We start from the raw sequence: 12,144 nt of genomic DNA, 5'->3' as shown, positions 1-12,144 counted from the left end.
GGCTTAAAACATTAGCAGTGAGTGCCTTTTTGGATGTCCATTTGGTGATAAAAGTACTCCAACTTTGAAAGTCAGATAGCAAAGCCTGTTGACGGGGATTTTTTCTTTTTTAACTTCATTTCCAAGGACATCGCTTTAAAGGCGCTCCTTGTTCCGTGACCTTACTTAGCCTTTCATGCTGAATTAATGATTATCAGATGAGCTCATGGTCACACTTGTTGGGTCAGTGGTGCAAAAATGCATTTTTTTCCCCCCAATAAATTTCAGTCAGATTATTGCGAAGATAAAACGTGCAATTGTGCTCCAGAGTTTGGAAAAAGCTGGTAGGCGTCCGTAGGCACAAACACACAAAGGAGAGCTCAGTTGTGTTCTGAACTGAAGGCAAATATTTGCATACTGGCATAGCTGCAGGTATTCCTCCACATTCCTAACATTAGAGGATGTCATGGTACAGTAAATACAGTGTCTGTCTGCTTGAGACTTTCAAGAGGAGAATCTTTCTGTCCAGAAATGCAAAGGGGGCAAAACAGTTCATTGCCTCCATCACAACCTCTGCGGTCCCTTCTTTTACCATAATGACTTCGACTGCATTGTGTGCGAGTTATAATGTGAGCTGGTTTCTTTCGTTATGACCGAATCTTAAAGAAATCCAAGTCAGCTTCTTATATTTTTCTGAAATCATGCTTTAATCTAATCAGTTACACACCCATGTTCGTGTAGGAATAAATAAAACAGCTGTATGGACAGCTGCAGACTGTTGTTCTTCACGGATTAGCGTGGCCAGACACACACACCCAGCAGCAGGGACCTATGGACAAGACTAATGTTTACAGAGACGGGAGAGAAGCTCTGTTTCAATCGAACGGAGCAGGGCAGAATTTTCCTGACTATTAACAGGAGACCAGAGAACAAAGGGTTTCCTACAGCCAGCCCACCAGAGCCACAGCCCTGCAGAGTGCAGTCGGACTGAGAGGTTATCAGACAGGGGCTGCAGACAGCCTTTTACAAGAGAAGTGCACGATAAGGTATTCACCCGTTTAGGATTAAACCCCTTTACTGCACTGTCTAAGCTACTTAGATTGTTGGCCTCTTTCTCCGCTGAGCAAACAAGGTTCAGTCGGTTAAACAGCTGCAAAGCAAACACAGTAGGGAACTGCAGGTATTCCACTGGATCAAATATCCTGAAGACATTTTGACTGAGGTCATGTTTTTTCCTGCATCTGCAGACTGGATTTCCCCTATTTCCCCATTTCTAAGCAGGCGTCCTAAATGAGACCTTTCACCAAGCATGCCGCAGCCCGACAGCTGAACAGAAAGACGTGACCTGAAGGTCAAACTCCCCACAATGACTGTAAAAAGGAAATACAGTGAAAGCACACTAGCAGTATTTTGAATAGAAAATGTGACGCTGCAGGGCTTCTGAGTTTCTTCCAGCAGCCCTGCTGGGAAAATCTTTTAAAGCATGTCACCATTCTGCTCGAGAGACATACCTGCAGGTCGAAGAATTTGCTGTATCTCCTGTAGATGACGTGGGAGGTGGTGTCTGAGTAAGTGACGTTGATAAGGTACACCTATGAAGAGAAGCACAAACAAAAGACGGCCATTAGGAGCAAAGCAACATTGTCGAAGACAGCACGGCACCACTTTAACCACACAGACTTAACTTTAAGAGGTCTTCAAAGGTCAGGGGTCAAACACATACATTATGTTCCTTGGCAGCAGTCACACATCGGAAAACCATCAGGGGATCATTGAGAAATGCCATTAAAGTTCAAGTCATCTGTATTAGCATGTGCACTAATGGATAAAGTAAATAAACAGAGATGAATACATTTCATTTGAACTCCTTTCATTTCAAAAACAAGACGCTGTGACGTTGGCTTCTCACAATACCTGAATTTAACAGTGTTTGTCTGTAATCACCGTTTAAGAAAAAGAAATGATGCTCCCACTACGTCGACAAGTTCAAGCTGCTCCTTAACCACAGTAATGACAGCGAGCTGGTGCTTACTCCTACTGAAGCTGACAATAGACTATCATTTCCGTGGCAGACACCAGTCATTAATGGAACAAAACACTGCTAGTGGAAGTTTCCCAAAATAAACCCTAAACAATATAAACCTCAAAAACAACTGCGTAGACCCTCTGGGTGTGGAAACAGGCATTTGCAGCTACTGTGAGCTACTGTGTCTCTTTCTTAGGCATGGCACAGTATGTGTGCAAAGTAGCATTTATACAAAAATGTGGCACACTTGAGAGGGCGTCAGTTAAAAGTTTAAAATGCAGCCTTGATTGAGCAACAATTTTATTACAGAACAAGTGTGTGGTGTGGCTGATCCATGATCAGGCACAGACGGCCTGTCCAAACACTGAAGTGGGGGTACCTGAGGTCAACACACAGGTCAGAAGAGCCATGCATGGCGTTCAAAGTTTGAACATGACAACTCTTCATCCAGCCGAAGGTCACAGGGCTAGGCATGAGCGAATTCCAGCAAACAATGGACGAGGCAGAGTACACCCTGGACAGGTCTTTCACTGATCACAGCAAAACACATATAGAGACCAACAGCCACATTCACACCTCTGGCCTAAAGTCACCAATCTGAGATGTCTTTCAATTGTGAATTAAATGAAAAGGTTGTGCTTAAATCTCACTTCTGCAGAAGCAATCCCTTGCAGGCAACGTATGTTAAAGATTTCTCAAATACTTTCTGACTGCAGAGCTATACGTTTCTGGAATGAAGTCACACTTGAACGATGGGGACAAAAGACAAAGGGCTGCTTCTTTCCTCTCTCAAACCGGACAAGCATTTCCACTTGCTTAGCTCATAGATAATGAGATTTTTTTTTTCTTCCTCCTCTTCCCCAGCGGGGACTTCCCAGTCAAACCTCACCTCCGGCTTCAGTCCCAAGAGGAAAAGTGTTTGCCCTATGTCTAGTGGCCCCTAAGCAGGAGATGGATGAGGCAATTGATCCTGACGCTCACTTTAATTAATCCAGTCTAAACTGATGGACTAATTGATTTTTGCCGTCCCACTGAGACATACATGTCTCAAGGATCATCAGACTTGGTTACTCAAGTCAGTACAAAGCAAGCAGGTAATATATCAGAGAGTTTTTTGACTAGTTTCTCATTAGAAAAAATAAATAAATAAATAAATATATCACTGGAAACTTTTAATAATAACTGGTTTTTGGACTTTGTGTTACTTTTTCACTTGTTCCATCATCAGAGCAAAACTTATTACCAGCACTGCAAAAGTGGAGTCAGGGGAAATGAAACTGAACTCCCAGGTGCCAGTTCAAATCCACTTATGGTGTTTTAAGTTGCGTTTTGACTGCCGGAACCTTTCTGAAGTGAGTTTCAGAGTTGAAAAGGTATATTTTCCGAGACGTATTGAAAGTGAGAGCTGGCTTTCATGAAACGTTTGCATGAAACTGTAAGACTTGGGAAAACTTAAAATGTCTTCAGACAAAATGACTCTTGACTGTACCTATTTACAAATAAATTGGGTGGTTTCATGATATAAAAGATGTAATCCAGAAACATCTAAACACTGATTTGAAATTATGCCTCACCTCTCAACCATTCATCCTTCACCTCAGGTTTGTTTCTATTGTCTCTTAAATCTGCTGCTGTAACTAACATTCTTCAGAAGCCCAGCTCTGAGCACAACTTCAGTAACATTTGTCTCATTTTCAAACTGCTATTTTCTTCATTTCTTGAGAAAAAAAAAAAGTTGGCATCTCAAGTTATCTCTCATCTCTCCAACAATCATCTATGTATCTAAATTTTGTAGCAGTCCTCATCACAACGAAAAAACAATCCTTATCAAAATCACGAACAAACCTCCTGATTGCAGCTGACTGTGGGTTTGGATGAAGACTCACCTCTCTAATACGGTGTTCCCCAGGGCTCTGCCCTCAGCCCCATTCTCAGTATATGAGGTTTGAATGTTCATTCTCATTTTTGGCATGACTATAATTTTACACATTGAAAAAAAGTACCCATAACAGCCATACATAAACAGACATACAGCCAGTATTTTTAATTTGTCACTTCCACCTCTGTCTGCACAAAATTGTATGCAATCACTGGTGGGGTCTGTGCTGGAGTTGTGGCAGTGCTAGAAGCCGGTCTTTTCTCACTTTCTGGAAGCTCCATCCTCAATACTGCTCAGTTGCTGCTGCTAAGCATCTGGCGGACAATTTAGCGCTGTTAGCGGTACTTGTAATGAATATGTCAGGACACATTGTACACATCATTGAATATTTGTAACATACTTATGGTGGAAAATAAGTATTTTTAGAGCTGAAAAACTCCTTAATGCACCTTTAAAATAAGACAAATAATGGACGTGCAGTGGCAAACTAGTGTTGCTGCTATCAGAGCAGTGAGAAAAAGGTGATGCCAGTCCTACAGCTTAAAAACATGCATTGTTAACCACATGTCAAATAAGGTCGGCATCTACTTCAGTCTCAATGTCAAAATGCTCAAAATAACACAAGCCTCTCGTTATTTAATTGGGATGGCGCCTCAATGTCAATTTCAGCTTTTGCTTCAATAAAAAATACATTACCCAACAGTGTCAGAAACTACTTGGCAAATGAAACATTTCATGGTTTCATCCATTTTTTTAGTGATGCTAAACCGTCTCAGCTGGGCTGACATTCACTTCTGCAAAATTACTGACTGAGACTTCCACATTTTTCCTCTTGTGCAACACAGAGGTTTGCTTGCAAAAGACAAGCATGTTACTGATGAAAAAAGTCAATGATCAAAGTCACCATTCAACTCCCAATTTTTCTTTTACCCTCTGAAACAAAACTGAACATTGTTGCTTTTTTTAAAAAACAGATTCCATGCTTCACTTGGGTATCTTTACTCCATCACTCTCTCATATGCAGGAGAACAGTATCTCTGCCTTAAATGCTATCAGTCATGCCACTGGAGGTGTTAAAAAAACCTAGAATTGTGTAAGATGGCAGGAAGCCTCGACACAGCCCACCACTAGTTGTTGAACCAGTATGGTCACGTGAACAATCTTGCTGGCACAAACATGATTTTAAAAAAAAGCAGTTGGTTTCCATTGTGTCCGATGGGCTGTGTTGAAGACTGAAGTTCAATCACATGAGCTGCGTTTCACCGTCAGTCGCAAAACGGTATCAACGTCTCCCAGGCTCTGATCTGATCCGTGAACAGTAAACTCATCATGGACACATACCGACGTATCAACATGTTCAGGTAAATAATGCCAATTTAATTTAATGCACCTCTTTTGTATGTCAAATTCAATGAGTCCACTTGAGTTATTTGGTGCTTCTTCTTTTCTTTTTTTTGCATTAGAAAACAGTCATCATGTTTGTTTGTTTATTTATTTATTTTGATGATCATGTATTTAAAAAGAAATACATGGATTTAAACATAAAGGATATCAATGGGTTTTGACAAGCTATGTGCAAAGGAATCAGGAAATTATAGTAATACCAGTAAAAATTAATTTCCTTCCTGTTTAAATATTTGCGGAACAACAGCTGAGTGTTTTGAGGGATCTTTTATACAGTTTCCGTCGTCACAACTTAGCCATGAAATCTGGCAATTAAAAGAAAGAGTTGTGTTTAAAATAGTTTGAATATTTTCCTTTAAATTTGACTGGATGTCAGGAAACCATTCCTGTGAAAGTTAAATAATTAATTATATTGCAAAAATGTATGAGATTTCTTAAAGGTGAACAAAAGAACACATGGCATGAGTGAAAGTGTGAGTCATAACATCGTCACAAAAACACGTCTTTTTCAGTAAGTAGCTCAAAATCAATATAGGCTATAGGTAATATTCTTAAAAAAAAAAAAAAAAAGTAGGAAAACTAAGAAAATGTATGCGTCTCATTCCAAGAAGGAAATTAAAATGACCTTTGTTTCACTCCGGCTAAGAAGAGATAATATCATTCATGACTTGCTGGCACATGTCAACGATTGTTCAGCTGAAAACCGATAACGCTGGAATTTATCTTTGCCGATTTTACTTGCTGAACCGGCATGGTCACTCAACACGGAAATCATACCACTCATTAATACACTGCATAGAACTTCCTTTAAAGATCTAGAACTTAAACTTTATGGTGTTTCAAACCCCTTTAAAATCACATCTTGACATAATATGGAGTTTTGTTTAATAAAATTTGGTTGCTGATAATCAAATAATGCTAATATAAATCTTTCTTTATCTCCGTCTGGAACAGATATATTTCATTTAAAAAAAGTGTTAACTGTGTGTAAATTGTTGCAACTGTGACATTAAAGGTAAATACAGACACACACACATCTTACTTGCCTTTGGATAAGCGTCCTCTTGACATTTTCTGTTGTGATGTAATCTAAATAAATGCTGACCATGAAATTCTGTTAAATAGTTTTTAAGTTCTTAATGGAAAAAGTGATAATAGCAGCAATAAAATTGCATTAACTTCCAAGGTTATAATCCACACCGTCATTTTGAAATCATTGTTTTTGATATAAAGGTAAAGAAAAGTGAGTTCCATTCTGAAAACGTTGTCTGTTCTTTGCTCTGAGATGGTGGAGGTGTGCACACATTAAAGAATCATATTAACATCACACAGAAAATTAAGAAATGGTTTATCGCATGAAGTTAAAAACAATAATGACGCTGTATGCACTTGCAGTAAGTGGTGGGAACGTTATGCTGATCCGGCTGCTTCGGCAGCGTGAAAGTGCTCTACATGATCAGTCATGTTCACACACCCTCAGACACCGATGGCCATCACTCCCAAGGTCACACAGCCACTTTATTCAGCGTAACAGAAGATCCATGTATGAACGAAGGAAATAAATTTACCCAGAGTGAAGTGATCCCGGTAAAGGCACCACTTATTATTTAAAAAAAAAAAAATCAAAAACAGCATGAGCTTTCACACCAAGAATTATGAGCACGAACATCAGTGTTTCAAACTTGTCCACAAAACATCAGAACAAATTCAAGTACAGTTCTGAATTCAGAACTAAATGATCTGAAGTCTTGTGACATGATTCAAGCCATCCTTTTCCAATCAGTATAATGCATTTGAAAGAAATCCCTCAAATTGCTTTACTCATATTTTATTTAATTTGCTTTATCAATATCCGGGATGTTTGTTAAAAATGTTCTCTCGTCCCGCAGAGTTTCAAAGAAAGCGAACTCTACAGCCAGTACTTTCATCCTGTTGGGAGGCCTCCTCATGGTTGCGTATCTCTGCACAGATTTTAACGAAGGAGAAACTACCTACCTCACAAGTGTGGCTGCGAAACAAAACAGATCCTCCATAAACTCATATCCAAGATGTCAGCAAAACATATCTGCTGCTGGAATTCCAGGCTTTGGCTCGCTTTCTCGGGAAATTCAAGACTTTCTGTACCATCGTCACTGCCGCCACTTTCCCATGATACTAGACCTTCCTGACAAGTGTGGAGGAGACGACAACCCCGAAGACGTCTTCCTCCTGCTCGTTATTAAAAGCCCCCCGACAAACTACGAACGCAGAGAGGTGCTCCGTAAAACCTGGGCTAAAGAGAAGCTGCACAGGGGCATGTGGATCCGCAGGGTCTTCCTCTCCGGCACGCTGAGCGACGGCCTCCACAAGGAAAAAATGAACAAACTCCTGGAAGTGGAGCACCGAGAACACAAGGACATCCTTCAGTGGGACTTCTACGAAACATTCTTCAACCTCACGCTGAAGCAGATACTCTTCCTCGAATGGATGGAGCGGAACTGCAACCATGCCCGGTTTCTGCTGAACGGCGACGACGACGTCCTGGCCAACACGGACAACATCGTTGAATACCTCGATGGCCTCGGCAGCTACGACTGGAGGAAGCACCTCTTTACGGGCCATCTGATCAGCGGCGCAGGCCCCATCAGAAGGTCAACAAGCAAGTATTACATACCTGTTCAGGTGTACGAGCCCAGCTTTTACCCTCCCTACTGTGGGGGTGCAGGATACCTTCTATCTGGATACACAGCCTTAGCCATATACCACACGTCTGAATCGGTCCCTCTTCTTCCGATCGATGACGTTTACATAGCAATGTGCTTAGCCAAAGCAAACCTTCAACCCACCTCTCACACTGGTGTGAAAACACTAGATTTCACCAAAACCCTTCAAAAAGTACAAAATGATCCTTGTATATTGAAAGAGCTCCTCTTGGTACACAATTTCCCTCCAGCTTTTATTTATGTAATATGGTATCAGCTGCATGAAGCCAATCTGACGTGTGGCTATCACACAGAGATCTATTAGAACAGCTTTCGAATCAAACAGAAACAAAAGCACTTTCAACCACAATACATGCATTTTATGCGAGGATCGTTTTTAATATCTGTTATATATAGTTTAGTATTCGCCAGTCATGAGTGGTCTCATTACAAGAAACCCCAGAGGACGTGCAGCCTGTTTGTGAAAGCGTAAAATCCATCAGAGGAGCACGTCTTCATCCACTTATCAACTGGTGCAGTTTAATTGGATTTCAAATCAAATCTGAAAACAACACAGACATCTGAATCGACCAAAACATGGAGTACTACAAGCTCTCAGCACTACCTCCCTCCTGCAAAGCATAAATGATATGAAGAAAAGAGGTGATACAACAATGCATGTGAGGCAGCATATGGCTGCTGTGGTTTGAAAGGGGAGCATCCTCGAATGCTGATGGAGGTATTTTCTCCATTATAGAGGATGTCCTGTTCAAAACAGGATAAAGAGGCAGCTATCTAGGGAAAAAATTACAATAAAAATATTTGAATACATATTCAAAAAATTGGAGGCAAAGTCCATTTTTGCAATGCCATTTTTGTATCATAATTAGAAATGATAAAGGAAAGTTTTTTAATTTATTCTGTTGTGTATTTTTTTTTTAAGAAAAAGGTCAGCTATGAAGACAGTGTTGTGACTGAGCAACCAGGCTTCTGCATTCTTTAGGAATCAATGACTCGTTTTTGTGATTTTGCTCCCAATAAAATTTGTCTGGAGCTGCAAAACATTCTAATTATCTGAAATGAAGAGAAAAGCATCTCAATGAAATTTGCTATAAATTTAAGGTTGCACTAATGAAGCTTCATAGCTACAGTTCACATGTACTTTATCATATTTTTTTTTTTTTTTGCTGTTTTTCATTTTTTATTTTTTGTCTGTAGTTTTTTTCCTTTTCCTTTCTTTTCCTTTTCGTTTTCCCCTTTTTTCCTTTCCTTTCCTCCCCATTTAGTTTTCCTGGAAACAAAAGCAGTACTCACAGTTATTTTAGTTTGAACGTTTTTCCTGTATTATTTAATTGTTTTTCTTGTGGTTTTATCTGTTTTGATCCTTTTTTAACAGTTCCAGCTGTCCTGGCTGTTTTACCATATTTATTTCGTTTTAGCCTGGAGATCAGGCTGTTTCTGAAAATCAGTGTGGTATGCAAATAAAATCAAAATCAAATCAAAATCTTTCTTTGCAATTAATCCTTTAAAGCTTCGGAGAGTCGCTACAGAAGAGCCGCAGGCTGGAGACCCCTGACCTCAATGGCGGATTAACATTTCATCTGAAATACAAACGTGAAAGTGTCACTTGTTCTGAAGTAGAATTTGGAGAAACAATATAAAACATTTACTCCTGACAAAGCCTGTGATGCTGATTTTGCAACTGTCTGATGCCTCTGCATGCTGACATGCTGGTGTGACCCCTGACCTTCACACCATTGCTGCATTGTAAACTACAGTCTAAGATTGTTGACTCTTTTCCCCTGTCTCCATGCAGCACAGGATTATACTATTTTGCCAATTTTCTCAACGACCAAGTACAGAAAATGTGCTGACGTACTGACGCCACAAACATAATGATTTGTATATATGTATAATTTGGTGACTGATGAAGATGAATAAGTTCGGTGAGGATTTGTAAGACAGCAAGCATTTCAATGAGAAACAGAAAATAGACCAGGTGGTGGCGCCATGTGGACTCTTAGCTGTCTAAACTGTAAATTAACGCAACTATTTAGCAGAAATAACTGATAGTAAGCCCTCTCGACTCTGTTGCGTGGCTTTAAGTCGGTCTAAAGACACACACAACAAAGGAGTGTCCATATTTAAAGTTGGCTCTTCACCATTTTGGACAAGAGGAAAGGAAAAGGAAGAGAGAGAGAAAAAAAACTTACATAGTGTTTGGAGGGATTTCTTCTCTTCTGCACGTCCACGACATTTACATCAAGAACTGTGCGAAACTGCATGTTGATACACCGAATAATTCGCACCAAAAAGGACTACAAAAGAAGAGGTGCGTCCATGAAAACCGGACTGTTAAAAAAAAACAAAACAACAGAAGAGGATTTCCTCGACAGGGACAGAGTTGAGGAGAAACGACTCAGGCTGCGGGTGCATCCATAAAGTGCTGTTACCGGGCGGTGGCGGGGCTTCTGACCTCCTTGTGAAACATGACAAGGCAGTAAAAGTGTGTTTTAATCGGACTTCTTCTCCTCCCTCCGGAGGGGGCCGAGCGAGCCGCTGGTCCCGCCTCGGCCGGGACGAGCGGACCCTCCAGCAGCAGGCACAGCCCACTCTGAGCTGCTCCATCTGCCTCAGTGCTGAAAAGATGCATTCTTTCTTTTTATAAGCTGTTTAAACAGAGAGAGAGTAAAAGTGTTGTGCAAAAATGTGTTTACTTCAAAAATCCTGTAATTTCTCATCTTGGACTTGCATGTATGTAACTCATCTGCTTTTGGAAGAAGCACATCATCTCATAAACACAGCATGCAATAAACCACTTTGGTTCCTCCTAGTGGAAGAATCCTGATGATAAAAAAAACAAAAAGGAGAAAGAAATGTGAACGTGTGTGCATTTTGCCTCCCAGGATCCATCGTCATGGATGTGCAACATAGCACATGTGATGTGTGATATCTCCCAAGAGTGTTTGCAATTTGTGGAGATTGGAAGCAGAGAAAAGATACTCGCCTCTGCAGAGACTTGTTACATTCATATTTCTTTAGATTATATCATCTGTGGATAGACTGTAGTGAGTTAGTTAGGCCATGGAGGTTATTGCTTTGAGGGAGGCGGATGAATCTCAAGAGTCTCACAAAAATTATCATTTGTCTTTCTTTTAGGATATATTCATCATTCATCATCTATCTGACACAGAAGATGAGCGACTGAGAGAGAATAATACAATGGGGAGAGACTGCAGAATATCTTGCAGAATAATTTGCTTTTAAAGAAAAGAAAGAGAGGATTTGACATGTCAATACTGCTAAAGACTGAATTCTTTTGATAAAGTCTATAATTTTAACACATTTTGAGTGATTTCTTGACGACAATGAGACCCTCTCACACTTAAATATCCCAAGAAAAGAATTAAAACATTGGAAATCTAAAATAATTCACAAAGGCGACTTGAGTCATTCTATGCATGCTAGCGGTTTTGACACAAGCATGCCAACAGACTGAATGAGTGCAGTAAAACTGACTGTCACTGGGAGTTGTGAAACAACCTCACAATTATGACCTTGTTCTCTGTTGTTAACCCTGCGGCAAGAAAATTGTATCTCGCTCATATTACTTACACATAACAAAGCCATACTTGGCATGTATTACATGCTAAGCTGTTCATCTCAGCTCCCACAACATGACTTTTGACTTCTCGGGATGTGATCACAGCAGTCTATCTCCAGTTTCCCTTTCTAAAATCCAAGAAATCAAACTGTTTGTGATCACAAAAGCATGTTTCTGAAACAACATCCAGCTGTGGGACTCTTGGCATTGTGTTTTTATAACATTATGTTTTGGCATTTGGTAGGAGTAGGTCGAGTGAGGAAGCTCAGAATAATGTGGGAGTTGATTGATGGTTAAATGTGCTGTGCAAAATTGAATATGAGAAAAAAACAGGGGCAAACAATGGCTTTGTTATGTTCTAGCAAAGATGAGAAGACAACAGCTTTTCAGCTTTGTGCTGTCTTGTTCATTTACAGGCTCCACTGGATAAACTGCTTTTCATCATCAGATTTACATCTCCTCATCAAAATGTCTCCACACACTTACTGTTTTGACTGTTTTTCTTTCTTCGAGCGCACATTTGAAAACAGTTTCATTTAAATCTCCTTGGAAAATACATATTCACAAGTAT

General features: G+C 40.1%; 2 protein-coding genes across 4 annotated transcripts in view; one reads left to right on the top strand and one right to left on the bottom strand.

Moving 5' to 3' along the window:
• The window catches only part of LOC115398937 (SH3 and PX domain-containing protein 2A-like), a 51,660-nt gene extending 41,255 nt beyond the window's left edge, over window positions 1–10,405 (bottom strand). Inside the window, exons 1-2 of one of the 3 annotated variants that reach the window (XM_030106004.1) lie at window positions 10,183–10,405; window positions 1,491–1,571 (exon numbers count right to left, since the gene is read on the bottom strand). In XM_030106004.1, the coding sequence (XP_029961864.1) occupies window positions 1,491–1,571; window positions 10,183–10,254 (153 nt within the window). In that variant the 5' untranslated portion in view covers window positions 10,255–10,405. The remainder of the gene's footprint in view (window positions 1–1,490; window positions 1,572–10,182) is intronic. The other 2 variants (XM_030106002.1, XM_030106003.1) reach the window with 2 other exon arrangements.
• LOC115398939 (N-acetyllactosaminide beta-1,3-N-acetylglucosaminyltransferase 3-like) lies at window positions 5,110–9,490 on the top strand. Its single transcript, XM_030106006.1, has 2 exons — window positions 5,110–5,245; window positions 7,178–9,490. The coding sequence occupies exons 1-2, from the start codon at window positions 5,214–5,216 to the stop codon at window positions 8,292–8,294; spliced, it is 1,149 nt and encodes a 382-aa protein (XP_029961866.1). The 5' UTR covers window positions 5,110–5,213; the 3' UTR covers window positions 8,295–9,490.
• Window positions 10,406–12,144: the final 1,739 nt, after the last annotated feature.

The sequence above is a fragment of the Salarias fasciatus genome, chromosome 13 (genome assembly GCF_902148845.1).
Source record: "Salarias fasciatus chromosome 13, fSalaFa1.1, whole genome shotgun sequence".
Lineage (NCBI taxonomy): Eukaryota > Metazoa > Chordata > Actinopteri > Blenniiformes > Blenniidae > Salarias > Salarias fasciatus.
Note: the sequence above shows the minus strand (reverse complement) of the source record. Positions and strands in the feature narration are given on the sequence as shown.

Coding starts and splice junctions, on each gene's coding strand:
- LOC115398939 (XM_030106006.1), top strand. CDS start 5,214: ATGGACACATACCGACGTATCAACATGTTCAG. Junction 5,246..7,177: donor CGACGTATCAACATGTTCAG/GTAAATAATGCC, acceptor CTCGTCCCGCAG/AGTTTCAAAGAAAGCGAACT.